Genomic DNA, 18,510 nt, shown 5'->3' with positions numbered 1-18,510 from the left:
TTTGCTCTGGGGGAGAGAGAGAAGCAACGTCCTGTTAACACCAGAAACCCGCTTAAACCCCAGAAACCCGCTTAAATTTAAACCCATTTAAACATTTTGCAAGCTGGGTAATTGAAGCGTCATGCGTTTCGCGCGTTTCTTTCTACGGACCCCGGAAGCCGGCCGGCGAGTTCACTCTACATTTCTCTTGAGTCTAGAGGGCCTAGGCTTTGCCAGCCGCTTCCTGCCGGAGGCGGAAGTGACGCGTCCGCCGCTGCGCAGCGTCCCTCACCCCCCTCGGAAACGATTCCGGGCAGCGTTATAGTTCCGGGGAGAAGGAAAACCTAAGCGGCGGAGGTGGCGGGATGGCGGCCGAGCTGCCCAGCGAAGCCCGGGAGCGGTTGAGCCTGTGGGAGAGGCCCCTGAGGCCCCTGGCGCCCCTGACCGAGCGGCAGCAGGAGTCGGTGCTGGAGCTGAGGGAAGCGGTGCCTTGCCTGCCCGCCCCGGCTGAGGTGAGCGGAGGGTCCCTGGCGGGGTTGGCTGGGCCGGGAAGGGGGAGAAGTGGGGCTTCCGTGGGGCCTCGAACCTCCGCGGAGGGGAAAGCTCTCTCTGAGGAAGAGAAGCAGAATGTGTTGCTCTCTCGTTCGCTCTCTTTCCTCCTCCTCCTTTTTCTGGTTTTCCACGTTTATCCTCCTCCTCCTGGCAGGAAGAAATTCAGCAGGTGGGGAGGATTTTTCCTTCCAACATGGTTGTTGCAATGTTTAGACTCAAGATAAGCTTCGGTTTGAGCATTGCAATGGATTGCTTTGAAGTCGTTTCTGTACCGTGCAAAGCTATATATATATATATATATATATATATATATATATATATATATACTGTGTGTGTGTGTGTGTGTGTACACACACACACACACTCACATTCTGTGTATACAAATATATACTCTGTGTGTGTGTGTATATATATCTATACACACACACACACACACACACACACACATTATACACACACACACACATTCTCTCTCTCTCTCTATCTATCTATATCCCTTCTCTATCCGTGGTTCAGTTTCATATTTTACATAAGCTATCTATCTTACTTTCTACATAAATTGTTTTGCCCGGTGCAGAAACTACTCTCTCTCTCTCTCTCTGCAGGGATTTATGATATGCAACCTGAACCACTGAGAGAAAAGAAGGGAAGTAATTGATTTAAGGTTGTTTAGATGACTATTCATATGTGTATGTGTGTGTATGTAATTTTTATTTTTAGAATAGTAATCTAAACAACCTTAAACAAATTACTTCCCTTCTCTCTCCGTGGTTCAGTTTGCATATCATAAATCCATGCATATTCTACATAAGCTAAACCATTCAGTATTCCATTGTTTACATCCATCAAAACTTATTTACCCTGTTGAATTTATCTTAATGCTACCAGCATTTTAAAGTGTAAACAATTTACCTCCATATATTCAATAAACATTTTCCAATCTTCTTAAAACGTATGTTCTTCTTGTGCCCTTATACTATATATTAAATCTGCAAGCTGCTGCAAAGCAATTTTTAAGTCCCCCCCAATGTCCCCCTCCGCCTCAACACACCTGGCCTGTATTTTGCCCAAAGGGACAAATTACCTTTTACCTTACTGTATTTTGCCCAACCAAAGGCAGCAACCCTACACGCGTACACACAGGCTGCCACAAGGTGGTGAAAGTTGGGGGGGGCAGCTCTGTCTGTTAACATCATTATTACTAATAATATTTATTAAATTGGTATGCTGCCCTTCATCAGAAGATGAAGGGTAGCCTTGGGTAATATTTGGTAACGTGACACCCCATGTGAGGCCCAAAATCAGCAACCCCAAATGGATCTTATCAGTTATAGATCTTCTCAATCTTGTACCCTGTGTGGGGGAACTGCCCGCCCCTTCCTAAATCTGGTGTTGCTCCTACAAGCACATTTTAAAGAATATAAGATTTAAATCAGCCAGAAGCCTGGTTGAAGAGGAATGTTTTTGCCTGGCACCTAAATTAAGGAGAGTTCATTTTAATAGTGGTGGTAATAATAATAATAATAATAATAATAATAATAATAATAATAATAATATATTTTCATGGTACAGAAGGTGCATTTTCATAGAATCAGAATCACAGAATTATAGAGTTGGAAGGGTCATCTAGTTCAACCCTCTGCAATTCAGGTGTGCATTTTGTGAAGATGGTCGTTAACCACAGCAAACAACTTGTCTTGATAAAACCACAGATTTCTGTCATGCTGTGTAATAAGGTTTCATTTGGTTACTCTGAAAGGTTGTGCCACATTTCACCACGAGTGTTGGGTGATTGATGGATTATTTAATTTTTATACTACTTAATGTATTACAAAAGTCTCCAAGCGGTATACGGAAAACTGAGCAACAACATTGCATTAAATGTAATGTGACATTAATACAAAGTTACTAAGATCTATAAATCAACATCAATTCACTTTCCTTCTGACACACCATCCAGGTTCTCACTCAGGGCCCCAAAAACTTTCAGCTCACCCACAAAAATCTCACAATGAGAAAAGTTCCTGGGAACTCTCATTCTAGTCTTACTTTTTATGGGCAGACCCAAGGTGGCTGGTCCTTCCTTAGGCTGCTGGCAGCTGTGTCCCTTTCAGTTGCACTCTCCACACACACTTCCAGGTGCAGCAGGTTTATTGATTTTCCTAGGGGGACCAGAGGATGGGAGGGTCTCTCTCCACCAGGGTGGATTTGATTTAAATCAAATAAATTTAAATCACTAGTCAGTAAGACTTGATTTAAATCATATACGTATATTTTTTTACAGAAAGACTCATTCTTGCTGGTATGATCTTAATATTTACAACCAGATGTAGGTTTCATTTTTGGAATAATAAATATTCAGAGTTGTTTTTACAGTTATTTCAAAAATTACTCATTTGATCATACTATTAGAAATACATAGTTAATTATGAAATTATTGTGAGGTTTAATAAGTTAACTGTTTATATTTGGACAACCTTTCTGCTGTACCTTATTGAAAGGGTGTTATTTCCTTAATAACAATTTCAACAATTTATTTAACTAAAACCATAACATTATAGCATGTGTATCCATGTTTGTTAACTGATGCGGTTAAACAAAAACAAAAAACTTAGACTGAGTTTTAGTGCACATGAAAAACTTAAAACAAATCCTCATTTCCTGATCAATAGCCTTTGGGCTATAATGCAACTTAAATAGAAAACTATCTTTAGAAAGATTTTTCCTCCAAAGCATTTTATTTTAAAAATCCAATTTAAATTTATAATTATCATTGATTTTTATCCACCCTGCCCTCCACCCATAGCTCCTTCTTCACCCCCTGTTTTCTCCTCCTTCTACAGCTGCTATAGCTGGATTCCTGCCACAGTCTGAACAATTTATGTATCCAGTACATTTGCCATGCATTATAGGCTTGTCTTTTGCCGCTCTGACCTCACTTGTTAATTCCCCAGCCAATTGCTGTTCTTTGGTGTCCTGAGAATAAATGCTAAGCCCAACATCAGTTAGGGAGAGTTCTTTGAAGAGGGTCCAGTCAGCTCATATTGCAAGATCTGGTCCTCCCCTCTCAGGCTGTGAGATGTGATGAGCCTGAGAGGGACTCAATAATAAAATAAGAAATAGCTAAAGAGTAGCGAAAAACATTGGAGGAGGGGACTCAATAATTAAAAACAATTAAACATGAATCAAATTAAAATTCATTCTCTCGCTCCCTCTCTCTCTCAATTTTTTTGAAATTTTGAACAGAGGAGTTTGATAGAAAAAAACATCTTTGTAAGCCCTGCAGGGCTGGTATTTATTTATCTGTGTTTAGAAGTATATAGAAAAATAGTGAGGAGTGGGCACTCTGCCAAAAGAAAAAAGGACCTGCCCTCAGATGCATAAATCCGGCAACGTGGAGCAGGGAAAAGTGCCGGTGGAGAAAAGGTTAGCCTCTTTGCTTGCCTCTGCTACTTTTCTGCTCAGAATCCAGGTGCCACTTATTCTAAAAAGGAAAAGGAATTTGTGTATTGTTTTGTGTACTGAGCAAGTAATGCACTCTCAACCTAACCTACCTCACAAAGTTGTTGTGAGAATAAAAATGGTTCAAATTCATATACAACACCATGAGCTCCTTGAAGGTAGGTATGGTCGCAAATATTACAGGTAGGAAGGTTGTAGGGATGGTTGTGTTGTGTCACTTCTTTACTTTAGTGGTGCCTCGCAAGACGAAATTAATTCGTTCCGCGAGTTTTGTCGCCTTGCGATTTTTTTCGTCTTGCGAAGCACGGTGTCGGGAAAGTTTTGGAAAAGCTTCAAAAATCACCAAAGTCTTTAAAAACCTCAAAAAAGAAGTCAAGTCGCAACTGTATTAACGGTGTTAAGAAAAAGGAAACAAATCGTCTTGCGAAGCAGCTCAAAAAACCCTTTCGTCTAGCGAGTTTTTTGTCTTGTGAGGCATTCGTCTTGCGAGGTACCACTGTATAGTCCATTGTTTCCCAGGAGCCTAGAGTGGGTTACAGCATTTTTCCAGGCACATACTTCTGTTTCCAAGTGATTTACAGTGCAATCAAGCTAAAAAGAACAAAGTCTTGGGTACCTAGAAGTCTTACAAAATTTATTACGTCATAAGCTTTTGGGAACTAGACAACTTCATCAGATACCTGAAGTGAGGTCCGTGTAGAAACATCCTCATCATTGCCCAGTGAATTAGCATGAGTAGTGGAAAAGCAAACCTTACCTCTATTTGGACCAGAATGCCATGATAGATTGAAAAGCTCTCCTGCTTTCAATTCGTGCCCATTGATTCTTCTGTTCAGAGACTAGTCTGTTGTCCTAGTAATGCAAAAGAGCATTATTGACAGATGATCGTATTTGTTACATTGGGAGACATGCAAGTGCATGAAACGCTGATGTTGTGGCTAACTTTATTAGTTCTGTAATAGTGTTATCGGGACACAGGTGGCGCTGTGGGTTGAACCACAGAGCCTAGGACTTGCCTATCAGACGTTTGGCATTTCGAATGCCCGCGACGGATGTGAGCTCCCATTTCTTTGCCCCAGCTCCTGCCAACCTAGCAGTTCAAAAGCACGTCAAAGTGCAAGTAGATAAATAGGCACCGTTCCAGCGGGAAGGTTCGCCAGAAGCGGTTTAGTCATGCTGGCCACATGACCCGGAAGCTGTACGCCGGCTCCCTCGGCCAATAAAGCAAGATGAGCGCCGCAACCCCAGAGCCGGCCACGACTGGACTGGGTCATGTTGCCAGCATGACTGCCACTTCTGGCGAACCAGAGCAGCGCAGAGAAACGCTGTTTACCTTCCCGCCAGAGTGGTACCTATTTATCTACTTGCACTTCATGCTTTCGAACTGCTAGGTGGGCAGGAGCTGGGACTGAGCAACGGGAGCTCACCCTGTCATGGGGATTCAAACTGTTGACCTTCTGATTGGCAAGCCCTAGGCTCTGTGGTTTAGACCACAGTGCCACCTGCGTCCCTCAGTTGGGGTGCCCATTCATAAATCTGTACTAAGCGCATCCTGCAGACATCTTGGCAGGAGTGTTCTCTTCCAAGTGGAATTCTGACCGTTCCATGTTGCCAGGCTCTGATTCACTCGGCCTCTTTTTAACCAAGTACCGTATTTTTCGCTCTATAAGACGCACCAGACCACAAGACGCACCTAATTTTTGGAGGAGGAAAACAAGAAAAAAAATATCCCTCTTGCTCTTCTGGCTTCTGGGATAGCTGCGCAGCCTGCATTCGCTCCATAAGACGCACACACATTTCCCCTTACTTTTTAGGAGGGAAAAAGTGAGTCTTATAGAGCAAAAAATACGGTAATCTAAACTTGGTGTCCTGCACAGCTGTTTGTGATTTTGGACACCAGTACAGACGTACCTCGGGTTAAGTACTTAATTTGTTCCGGAGGTCCGTTCTTAACCTGAAACTGTTCTTAACCTGAAGCACCACTTTAGCTAATGGGGCCTCCAGCTGCCACCGCACCGCTGGAGCACGATTTCTGTTCTCATCCTGAAGCAGAGTTCTTAACCCGAGGTACTATTTCTAGGTTAGCGGAGTCTGTAACCTGAAGCGTATGTAACCTGAGCTACCACTGTACATTGTATATTATATTAGCTTACAGATCAATAAGTTAAACTGCAGCTTTGGAGTTCCAGTGGAACTTCCAGTGGAGCACAACAGAGCTACAGAACTCCAGATGCATCCGGTTGTAAACAAAAGAAAAGGGAGTAAAAGCTATCTGTTGCATTTGTTTCTGTTTAAATGAACAATTTTGACAAAAGCATTCTGAGCTGGTTTTGAATGAATGATACTGTGTGTTATAACATTCAATGGGGGGGAAGTAAGTAATGAAGAAACTAGTTTTAGAAAAACAGTTTAAGGCATTCAACGCATTCATTTTTATTTCTTATTTGTGTCTAGCTTCCTATTGAAGATTTTAGCAGTCTTGGTCAGCAATCATTAACCGTAACATTGACAGCAACAGTGCCAGAATCCACAGAGGACATCCTCCTGAAAGGGTTTTCCATGCTGCGTATGGAAAATGAAAGAATCGAAACAGCACAGCAGGTGAAACATAACATAAATATCAAGCCTTCTCTTATTCCAAATGCAAAACGTAAGGTGTTAAATGTGATGTTATTTAATACGTAGGAAAAAATTCTGACTGGGCTTTAGTCTTTAGATGCTTGTGCATGTCTGCTTTATTCTTCCTTCTCTGAGGCCTGTCTGTGTCCCTGTCCCTATTCAGAGGTGCCTGTACTTGGCAACTCATGGCCAGGAAGAGAAGCTGGACCATAATGCTTAACTTGGTGACATTGTACAGGTTGTCAGATTCTAAAGGAGAAGTGGGCTGGTGATGGGAACACTGCGGACCTCCTTTTTTGTCCGACAGCCGCATTTATTTATTTATTTATTTATTTATTTATTTATTTATTTATTTATTTATTTATTTTGAGCATTTCATTAGGTTTTTCCCCCTCCTCTGTGTAATTGCAAAGAAATAAATCATAGAATTGAGAGGGACTTTTTAACCTTAGGAGTAATAATAATAATAATAATAATAATAATAATAATAATAAATTTTATTTATATCCCGCCCTCCCCAGCCGAAGCTGGGCTCAGAGCGGCTAACAACAGTAAAATGATAGAACATTCTAAAATCATTTCATTATAAAATTAATTCCAGTCAGATTAATGGCAACCATTGGGCTAGAGTTCTGTGAGGATTGCCAAAGGAGGGAGTCAGGCTGTGCCCTGGCCAAAGGCCTGGTGGAACAGCTCTGTCTTGCAGGCCCTGCGGAAAGATGTCAAGTCCCGCAGGGCCCTAGTCTCTTGTGACAGAGCGTTCCACCAGATCGGAGCCACAGCCGAAAAAGCCCTGGCTCTAGTTGAGGCCAGCCTAACCTCTCTGTGGCCTGGGACCTTCAAGATGTTTTTGTTTGAAGACCTTAAGTTCCTCTGTGGGACATACCAGGAGAGGCGGTCCCGTAGGTACAGTGGTACCTCGCAAGACGAATGCCTCGCAAGACAAAAAACTCGCTAGACGAAAGGTTTTTCCGTTTTCGATTTGCCTCGCAAGACGAATTTCCCTATGGGCTTGCTTCGCAAGACGAAAACGTCTCGCGACTTTGTTTCCTTTGTCTAAAAACAAAGACATGTTTTGTTTATAAAGTTAATTTATTTTCCCTTCAATTTTTGAACTGCTCTTTACAGTATGTGTGACTTTAAAGAGCAGTTAATAAACTGTTGTTGTACCAAATTTGGCTTTGTTTGGACTTTTTTTGACCATAGGAACGCATTAATTGATTTTCAATGCATTCCTATGGGATTTTGTGATTCGCAAGACGAAAAATTCGCTAGACGACAAAACTTGCGGAACGAATTAATTTCGTCTTGCGGGGCACCACTGTACGAGGGTCCTAGGCCGTATAGGGCTTTGAAGGTTGAAACCAGCACCTTAAACCTGATCCTATACTCCACCGGGAGCCAGTGCAGCTGGTATAGCACTGGGTGAATGTGAGTAGATCTTCTGAATTCTGCCATCCAGTCAGGAAGCATGGACAAGGGCGGCCCCCACACCAGGAATCACCCAGTGACTACTCTCTCTACCACCAGTGCTATTGTTGCAATACACTGGATTATATTTTCTAATAAGCCCATTTCACCAGCCCAACTGCCATTGATGCTGTTCTCCCAGAGCATCCTAAGTACCGTAATTTTCGCTTCATAACACACAGTTTTTTGCTCCTAGAAAGTAAGGGAAAATGCCTGTGCGTGTTACGGAGCGAATGTACTGGATCAGAGCCGTGGCTGCCGCCAGTCAAGCAAACCGGGAGCCGCTTGCAGGGCTTTGCACGGCTCTAGCTTTGCTTGCTTTACAGCCAGGAGGAGGGGCTCCTTTGCTTGCTTTAAAGCTACCTACGGAGGAGCCGGGCAGGAGGGAGGGAAGGAGAGCCATGGCAGCAAAGCGGGCAGCAGCCGCTTACATGGGAGGAGGGACAGACGGGAGCCATAGCGAGCCGGGAGAAGGCAGGCAGTTCAAAGCCAGCAGGCGCTTTTAAAGTAGCCAGCAACAGCTGCTGCAGTCTGAGCTAGCAAAGGTCCCAGCGCTCTCTAAACGGCTGCAGAGGGATAGGAGGGCTTGGATCAGGAAGGATAAAGTTTAAGCAACCAGCAGCAAAAAAACCCAAAACCAACCTGGAGCTCTGAGCCACGAGCGCAGTGAAAACCAGGAAGTAAAAGAAAAGGCTACCCCCCCCCCCTTCTCAGCTGTTTTCAGGCAGGATAGATTTGAGCATTGTCTGGGTCCTAGTGCCCCTACTGCTTTTTTGTGCTCCATTCTATTGCTGCTGGTGGCTGCTTATCACTCAAACTGAGCCTGATACCAGTAGCCACCTGTACAAACAAAGTAGAAGGCTGCAAGGAGGAGCACTTTTACACAGCTAATGGCAAATCCCCTGCAATCCAAGTCCTCCTCACTTGCTCAAATCTATTCTGCCTCAAAACAAGGAGCAGAAGGAAAAGGCTGCAAACTGTTAAATGGAAAAAACCCCAGGCACAGGGCAAATACCTTAAGTATACCTTTAAAGCAACAGTGCTCTTTCCCTCCCTGCTCCCCGCTCAGCTCGCAGAAAAGCTCCTTCTCCACCCACCCCACGCGTGCTCCTTATCCCTTGAGTGCTTTTCCTTCCCTCCCCACTTAAAACATGGTTACAAAGCACGGATCCACATGGATCCTCAGGATTTTTGCACTGGGTCACCCCAAACTCACCATCAGATCACATGTCTGTGGCCACAGCATGAACCACAAAAATCATACATCTACTGTTTCGTTTAGAATATTTTTTTCTTGTTTTCCTCCTCTAAAAACTACGTGCGTGTTATGGTCAGGTGCGTGTTATCGAGAGAAAAATACGGTAATCTCTTCCCTTCTTTGCTCTAGTTCTTCTCATGGTTTGATCAACTCCATACGCAGATGGATCAAGATGAAGGGGCTAAATACAGGTATATATGCCTCCCCACCCCACGGGTTGAATTGTGACTATCAAGGCATAGCACCCAACAATGGCAACTTGCCAAACATCCTGTGAGAATGTCCTGCCGTTCTTGTGTGCTTTTGGTGTGTGCTATGCCTTCCTTTTCATCCTCCTCCCGTTCCACTTGATGCAATACAATGCAATACAATACAATACAATACAATACAATACAATACAATACAATACAATACAATACAATACAATACAAATACCTTTATTGGCATTACAATTTAAGACATTTCAAATCAGTGGGATAAATTTAAAAGGGGCAGGAGTGAGGCTGTTGAGGGTCACAAGGCACTCGGTTGTTCTGCTTCACCCTGTCTTATTTCCTAGAGGGATGATTCATTAAGAAGCCTTCTGGGTAAAATGGAAATTACTGCCACTGAGGCAGTAACGTCCTTGTCCCTATCTGCTAGGAGGAACCTCGTTTGGCTTTCTCGGAGCCGTTGGTCGCAGGTCTTCTTGCTCAGCATCTGTTTGCGGAGTTCTTTGCAAAGGGCAGTCCAAAAGAATATGGTCTGGTCAATCTGGTAATCCCTGATTGCAGGCGCACAGGTGGACTTGATAAGGAATTTGTGAGTATCTACCTGTGGTCACGTGGCGCTGTGGGTTAAACCACAGAGCCTAGGACTTGCCGATCAGAAGGTCGGCGGTTCGAATCCCTGTGATGGGATGAGCTCCCGTTGCTCGGTCCCTGCTCCTGCCAACCTAGCAGTTCGAAAGCATGTCAAAGTGCAAGTAGATAAATAGGTACCGCTCCGGCGGGAAGGTAAACGGTGTTTCCGTGCGCTGCTCTGGTTTGCCAGAAGCGGCTTAGTCATGCTGGCCACATTACCTGGAAGCTGTACGCTCCCTTGGCCAATAAAGCGAGATGAGCGCCGCAACCCCAGAGTTGGTCACAACTGGACCTAATGGTCAGGGGTCCCTTTACCTTTACCTATGGCCACTGCAGAGGGGAAAGCATAAAAGCTCTTCGTTGCGAAGGAAGTAGTAGGTCTTTTAGGTAATTGGCATAAAATTCGTAAGAAGTAGTTATGCCTAGGGCCTCCAGAGAACAGGGTCTCAGAGTGTGAGGAGACAGATGCTGTTTTTTGTGGTCATAACGCCGTTGCTTGATTGTTTGTAGTATGTAGTTTTCATCACATACTTTGCTCTCCAGAGCAATACCCAAATTACGTATTTTGTCCTGATTTTTTCTATATACCATGAAGTATGGTCTTCAAGTATAGAAGTTGAAAAGGAGTTTGGTGTTGCTCTGTAATGTATGTTCAGCCAGGCCTTGATTGTAATAAGCCATGTGTTGGTTTCCATCAGATGTTGACCGGTTTCTGCGCATAAGGTTAGATAGCTTAGATAGCCACTAGTTAACCAGATCGCCTGGAAGCTTGTCTGCACAGTATAGGTTCAGCTACACAGATTCCCCGTGCTACTATCCTGAATCTTTCTATCCGTTCAAAGGATAAATGTGTGCCTATATGTAACGGTTGTGTTCTGATTTCTCTAGGCAGACAAGAGCTTGCTTGTCTGGGTTTGAAGAGCAATGCGATGCTATCTTGAGTGATGTCAACAGAGCTCTTGAGCACCTGGAGTCGTTACAGAAGCAATATCTCTTTGTTTCCACCAAGACAGGGACGCTGCATGAAGCCTGCGAACAGCTACTGAAAGAGCAGGTAAATTCATACTTAGTTAGAAAAACCCTTCATCTTCCTATGCATCTGTAGCTACATTGTTTATTTATTTATTGCAAGCTTTTTTATCCTGCTCTTTAGCCAAAAGGCTAAACACATTTAGCCAAAAGGCATGACACATAAGGGGAAAAATGATGGGGAGGGAAGAGGAAAAAAGCAGACAGTGAACAGTTCTTAGTCTTTATAATTCCTACGATAACCAGATGTAAGGGAAACAAGGGATGTGTGGCAAGAAGAGCACCTGACAAGCCAGGATTTTACCTTTTCTTCTGAGCAGTGGACCCTTTCTAGAATGGCATATATCCTGGCAAAGAGTAACTTTTTAAATAGGGCGATATCAGCCTTAAATTGGACCAGGAAAAAGGTCTGACCTAAAGTTCCAGGTTTTAAACTCAATTTATGCTTTCTAAGCTAAATATATGAATGCCCATTGTAGCAAATGGCTTCAGATGTAAGCTATTCTAATAGAAATAGTTGATTCAGCAAGTTCACCTTATCCCTTTATATGCAAGTAAAATGTAACAAAATGTATGTAATTGCTTTAGTATAATCAGCCCACAGGTTGTCCTCTCCTGACATACAGTGTATCTCCATATTTTTACCTGCCTCTAAAAATAATTTATATTTCTCCTTGAAAAAGTCAGAGCTTGTGGACCTGGCAGAAAATATCCAGCAGAAACTGTCATATTTTAATGAACTGGAAAATATTAATACGGTAAGTAATTGTTTTGAAACACACACAAAAAGACCAAAAAACCTTTTCCACTTAAGAGTCATGTCTTTCTAGAGACTCTTTAAAGAGTTGCGTGCTCTGATTAGTAATTATCATTCTTATGTTAAAATCTAGTAAAACTCTGGAGTAAGTGTACATGGAATTAAACCGAACTTTATTCTGAGTGAGCATGCGTAAGATTGTTCTGTTAAAGTGGTTTTAAGCCTCTGTCTATGTTTGGTCTTCAAAAACAAGGAAGGAGGAAATTTCCAAGGGGCACTGGAGAAATGTTGTTTATTAGGACCAACTGTTGTCAAGTTCAGATTCTTTGGCCAGGGTGTTAAAAAATAACTGAATAATTTCAATAAGAACATTAATAATGATAACCTATAGAATGGGACTGAAGGTTGTTTAATCATAATACAAATACAAATAATTATATTATTCCAGGAAATGCAGCAACCAAAGTTAATAGCAGTGAGTTGAGTGTGAACTGGGGTCAGGGAAACCAAGGTTGAAATCCCCACTCAGATTAAAGCTCAGTGGCTGACCCTAAACCAGTCACTGTCTCTTGTTATGAGGGTGAAATCAAATATAAAATATGCATACAGTTACCGTATTTTTCGCCCTATAAGACGCACCGGCCCATAGGACGCACCTAGTTTTCAGGGGGGGGGGGGGGAAATCAAGGAAAAAAATATGATTTCCCCCCCGCAGCTCTGGGAGCAGCGGACAGGCTGCACGCAGCCTGTGCGCTACTCCAAGACCTTCTCCCTGCTTTTGCGGGAGGTGGCTGAATTCCCCCACCTCCCGCAAAAGCCCACAGGAGCACCACTTGACTCCTGTGAGCTTTTCGACTAGGAGGGAGAAGGGACTGATTCGGCCAGTCAGTCCCTTCTCCCTCCTTGGGGAAAAGCCCCCAAGAGCCGCTTGCTCTTTAAAGGGTGCAGGGCTCCTGCAGGCTTTTCTAGGAGGTGGGGAATTCCCCCACCTCCTAGAAAAGCCGGGGAGCCCCTTTAAAGAGCGCACGGCTTTTGCGGGCTTTTGCGGGAGGTGGGGGAATTCCCCCATCTCGCGCAAAAGCCCAAAGGAGGGAGAAGGGACTGATTCGGCCAGTCAGTTCAGTCCCTTCTCCCTCCTTGGGGAAAAGCCCCCAAGAGCCACTTGCTCTTTAAAGGGTGCACGGCTCCTGCAGGCTTTTCTTTTTTTTTTTTAAATATTTTTATTGGGTTTTCACAATTTATATAGACAAAAACAAAACACATAACACCAAAACAAACATAAAAAAAAACAACAAACATGAATAGTTCCCGAAAATCTTATTTTCTAACCCTAGTCCTTGACTTCCCCCCACCCCCTCCCTTGCATCCCTATTCCCAGGTTTATGTCAGCAAGTTGGCATTTCTTCCGTCTTAATATTAGTCCTTTTATAAAAGCAAAAATAAATTTTCCCTAAGTTGGACCCCAATTCTCTTCCCTCGATTTCTCATTTTTTCTTGAATAATTTTCTTATTACTAACCCCCCTGGTCTTGAGTGTTGTTTAAATTTGAATACTTCCCTCCCTCCCATCCCCGCTTTGCGTCCTTTCCCAAGACATGTCCAAAGTAACAGTTTTTAGCCTGGGTTCCGCACATCCGAGGCTCTCAAATCTCTTTCAGTCCCTCTCCGCCGGTTTTGTTGGTAGTCCTTTTTGTCTGTCATCGAGTCTCGAAAGGTTTCTTTAACAATCAATCCAATCAGTCCATAGTCTCTTCCCATATTTAGAAGCAACTGCTGAAGGATTTCCACAAGGCCTGAGTCTTGGTGATAGTCAAAATCAAAGTCTATGTGGAGGCCCCAATTATACTTCTTTATTTCGAGTTCCTGAATTCCATAAACTCCCAGGGCCTCCACTTTCGTCTTCTGTATCTTTCGTAGGCTTAAGATGGATTTAATCCAATAGTCTCCTTGCTTGTGTTCTCCAGATGTCGGCTTCTGGTTAGTATTTTCCCACATAACTTGTTCTCTTTCATGTTTTGTCTTCTCCTCTTCTTTGTTTATTATTTCGAATTCAGCTGTGGGTTCTTTCTCACTCAGGGCCTCATTACATTCAGCAGAACTACTTGTTTCCAAATCCAAGGTCATCAATTGTTTACTCATAGCTGTAGTCTGCTCCTGTAAGGTTCCCACCAGTGAAAACATCCTTTCGATTTCTCTCAGTATCTTTCCACCCACAGCCATTGTAATTCCACAGAATTCCCCCTAGAGGGAATCTGGTTACTGAATGGTCTTTTCTCCAACAATCCTCTGTCCTGTTATTGTTTCTTTGTTTCCCACAATTTTAGTTCAATTGTAACTCCTTTTAATCCGGAGAGGTCTTAAATAGCAATTTTTTCACTATTAACAGTCCATTTGACAGCTTTGACAGCTGTCAAATTCTGCTCCTCTATACAGGCTCCAAAGCAGGTCGCTCCCGGGCCCGGGAGGGAGGGTTGTTTGCCACAAAACAAAGACTCTTCCAACACTCCACTCTCCTGCTCAAATTTGCCTTTCCAAATCTTGGAAGTTACTGTCTTTTTAAAACTCACCCTTTACAGGGTAGGCACTCCAGCTTAGCTCTTATATCGTTGCTCTGGATCGTCTGCAAGGGGGTGGGGGGTGGGGACTTCCTTTTGGCACACCCCCCGGTCGTCTCAAATTCAGAAGGTAAAAATTTTTAAAGTTCAGTTCCAAATTACTCACGGGTTCTTTTTTCAGTCCAAATTTCAAGGAAGGAAGTCAGCGCTCTCCAGTTATGGCTCGCGGCTTCGCTCAGCGGCGGTAGCGATCGACTCTCAGTGCCGCGCCGTCCCCCGTATCCCCTCCGTAGCCTTTAAAAAGGCTCATTGCGAATCAGGGGGGGCGCTTAAGGCACCCGCCGAGTCTTCAGTCCGCAGGCTTCCGCGCCTGCGGTTTTTAAGGGTCCCCGTGTCGCCGGCACGGCAAAGACCCATCCTCCGCTGAGCCGATTCCCTCCGGAGCTCGGAGGGAATCCGCCATTTCCAGATCGCGCCAACCCGGAAGTCAGACCTGCAGGCTTTTCTAGGAGGTGAGGGAATTCCCCCACCTCCTAGAAAAGCCGGGGAACCCCTTTAAAGAGTGCACGGCTTTTGCCTGCTTTTGCAGGAGGTGGGGGAATTCCCCCATCTCCTGCAAAAGCCCGCAGGAGGGAGAAGGGACTGATTCGGCCAGTCAGTCCCTTCTCCCTCCTTGGGGAAAAGCCCCCAAGAGCGGTGCGCTCTTTAAAGGGTGCACTGCTCCCGCAGGCTTTTCTAGGAGGTGGGGGAATTCCCCCCCTCGTAGAAAAGCCAGCAGAAGCCGCGGAGCCCCTTTAAAGAGCGCGCGGCTTTTGCCTGCTTTTGCGGGAGGTGGGGGAATTTCCCCATCTCCCGCAAAAGCCCAAAGGAGGGTTGGAGAGTAGCAGCAAGGCGTCGCGCGCCTTCCTGCTGCCCCCCATCCTCTGGGGCTGGCGATGGGGGAAGCGCTGCTTTCCCCACCGCCAGCCTCAAACCCGGGTTGGAGAGTAGCAGCAAGGTGTCGCGCGCCTTCCTGCTGCCCCCCATCCTCTGGGGCTGGCGATGGGGGAAGCGCTGCTTTCCCCACCGCCAGCCTCAAACCCGGGTTGGAGAGCAGCGGCAAGGCGTCGCGCGCCTTCCCGCTGCCCCCCATCCTCTGGGGCTGGCGATGGGGGAAGCGCTGCTTTCCTCCACCGCCAGCCTCAAACAGCAGACTCTCCTGGCTTCAGCGGAAGCAACGCGAAGCCTCCGGAGCGCAGGCTTCGGAGGCTTCGTGTTGCTATCGCTGAAACCAAGGAGCCTGCATTCGCCCCATAAGACGCACCCACATTTCCCCTTCATTTTTGGAGGGGAAAAAGTGCGTCTTATAGGGCGAAAAATACGGTACATGCAATGAATGATCAGTATGTGACGGGGCTATAAATTTATTGCAATTTATTAAATGGACCACCATTATTCATGTTTCTTGATGCTGTGACCATGCCGAAAGACAATTATATTGAAAGTTCGGAAAATTCCGCATAGGAAAATGCTTACTTAAAACATTTTAAACCAATTTACAGTAAGTAAGCAGAGTATAAATAGTAAGGAGCTAGGTAAGGTTCCCAACTCTGGGCACCGTTTGCCATGTTCATTGAACTTTTGGTTGCTGCAGCTTGAGAGTGTTAAAATAGAGCATCCTGGGTGATATTTGAGAAAAATAATTTTACAACGCATTTATGTTCCATGGGCTGATGAGAAGAAACATATTCTGAGGATGTTTTAAGAGGAAAATATTATGGGTTGCATCTTGGAACAACTTTACACCAACCCCATACCTTAGCTTGAATGTGCAAGTGTGCAGTCATTTTGCTCATCATTTGGTTATCCTACTTCTGGCTAACCAGTGGAGATTAGGCAGACAGCAATGGAGTGTTCTTTTCACTTGGGGGGAAAAACATCACCCCAACCTGAGCTCATGATTCGTCTCACTGCAGACGAACCACAAGCTGTAACCAAGGAAGAGACAAACAATAAGCTCTGGTTCGGACAATAATTCAAAGCCAAACCATGGCTTAGCTCATCAGCAGTTGGACTGGACTCTCGTGCTTACACTAAACCATGGTTTGGTTTAAAGTGCGACACAAGCCTTAGTCATATTTATGGTAGACCCACTGAAATCAGTAGGACTTAAATTAGTCATGACCAGGCATAGGCAAACTCGGCCCTCCAGATGTTTTGGGACTACAACTCCCATGATCCCTAGCTAACAGGACCAGTGGTCAGGGATGATGGGAATTGTAGTCCCAAAACATCTGGAGGGCCGAGCTTGCCTGTGCCTGGTCATGACTAACCTAAGTCTCATTGATTTCTGATTTCTAACTCTGAATCTAACCCTATATATCAGGGGTGGAGAACGTGCAGCCACCCAGATGTTCCTCACTTGAGGCATGGGCAATGACTGGATGAAATACCGTATTTTTTGCTCTATAGGACGCACTGGACCATAGGAGGGGGAGAACGGGGGGGGGGGAATTCTCCCCCTCTCTGCTCAGCGCCCCTTCAGCGAAGTGGCAGGAGAAATGGAGCCCCTTCCATTTCTCCTCCCGCTTCACTGAAGGGGCGCTGCGCAGAGAGGGAAAACTGTGCAGCGCCTCTCCAGCGAAGTGAATCCTGGAGAGCAAGAGGGATCGGTGTGCACCAACCCCTCTCGCTCTCCAGGCTTCAGACGGCTATCCGCAAGCCTTCGGAGCGCAGCGGGGACACCTGCTGCACTCCGAAGGCTTGCGGATAGCTGCCTGAAGCTCCTGGAGCACAGCCTTTGAAGCCTCCGTTAGCTGCGGAGTCTTTGCGCAGCTAACCCCAAGCTAGAACAGTGAAACGGAGCGCTGCACAGCACTCCATCTTCCCGGTTCTGGCTTTGGGCTTAGCCGCGCAGCCTGCATTCGCTCTATAGGATGCACACACATTTCCCCTTAATTTTTGGAGGGGAAAAAGTGCGTCCTATAGAGCAAAAAATACATAACTTGTCCTGAAAGTTAGTTTCCTTGATTGTTCTTTTAATTATTGGAAGACTTGTAATGAATAGTACTGAATGCAGATTTCTTTTGTTGTTTTTCTTACTGATACTTATATCACATGTTGTTTTTCTCTCTTCAAGAAACTGAATTCCCCTACATTGTCAGTAAACAGTGATGGTTTCATCCCTATGCTGGCTAAACTTGATGATTGTATTGCATATATTTCATCGCATGTAAGTTGGGCTCAGTTTTTTTTGTCCCTGTTTACATTATTTCGTGGTGCATAATTCTGTTTCCCATGGCTTTTAAAATTGAGGAAATCCAATGACAGAACTGGAAAAGGGACCTCATGCTTTCCGTGACAATTCTTATGGATTAAATCCCTTACACTTCATTATGTAGATGGAAGTGACTTTGCCCCAGCAGGTATTCCTGGGGGAAGGTAGCAATTTTAGCTAATTCCTCTTCCTCATGCCATCTCCCATGCTGTTATAGAGGTTCCCCCAAAATTCAGAGCAGCTTTTCATGAGACAGGCTATAGAGCAGTGTTTCCCAACCTTGGGCCTCCAGCTGTTTTTGGACTACAACTCCCATCATCCCTAGCTAGCAAGACCCAGTGGTCAGGGATGATGGGAATTGTAGTCCATAAACAGCTGGAGACCAAAGGTTGGGAAACACTGCTATAGAGAGGAGAAGGAGGAGGAATTAACAAACATTTCTTCTCTTCTTTCCCCTCCTCCACATCCCCCTAGCACGATCACACAACTTCTGAATACAACTCCCTTGGTATAAAATGTGGGCTTATTAACTTCTTCGCACAAACCTCTGCCAGCCTTGATGGTTAGTTTCCTAAAAGGACCTGTGTTTGTTCCTAATTCCGTTGCATATTTCAAGGCAGTGTGCTTTCAGTCCATCTCTTTTCTTTTGAGACACCAAGTCTGCTGATACAAGAGTGTTTGCTTTTTCCTGGGATAAATCGTGTTATTCCTGATTCTTAAAACATGTGCATT

General features: G+C 44.7%; 1 protein-coding gene across 1 annotated transcript in view; it reads left to right on the top strand.

The window, feature by feature from the left end:
• Positions 1–233: 233 nt before the first annotated feature.
• Positions 234–18,510, top strand: part of COG3 (component of oligomeric golgi complex 3) — a 50,162-nt gene continuing 31,885 nt past the window's right edge. The window contains exons 1-6 of the mRNA XM_083505458.1: positions 234–491; positions 6,448–6,594; positions 9,470–9,531; positions 11,071–11,236; positions 11,895–11,969; positions 17,641–17,733. Of these exons, the coding sequence (XP_083361584.1) occupies positions 345–491; positions 6,448–6,594; positions 9,470–9,531; positions 11,071–11,236; positions 11,895–11,969; positions 17,641–17,733 (690 nt within the window). The 5' untranslated portion in view covers positions 234–344. The remainder of the gene's footprint in view (positions 492–6,447; positions 6,595–9,469; positions 9,532–11,070; positions 11,237–11,894; positions 11,970–17,640; positions 17,734–18,510) is intronic.

Source organism: Podarcis liolepis (genome assembly GCF_965112155.1).
Source record: "Podarcis liolepis genome assembly, chromosome: 5".
In the NCBI taxonomy this organism is placed as follows: domain Eukaryota; kingdom Metazoa; phylum Chordata; class Lepidosauria; order Squamata; family Lacertidae; genus Podarcis; species Podarcis liolepis.
Note: the sequence above shows the minus strand (reverse complement) of the source record. Positions and strands in the feature narration are given on the sequence as shown.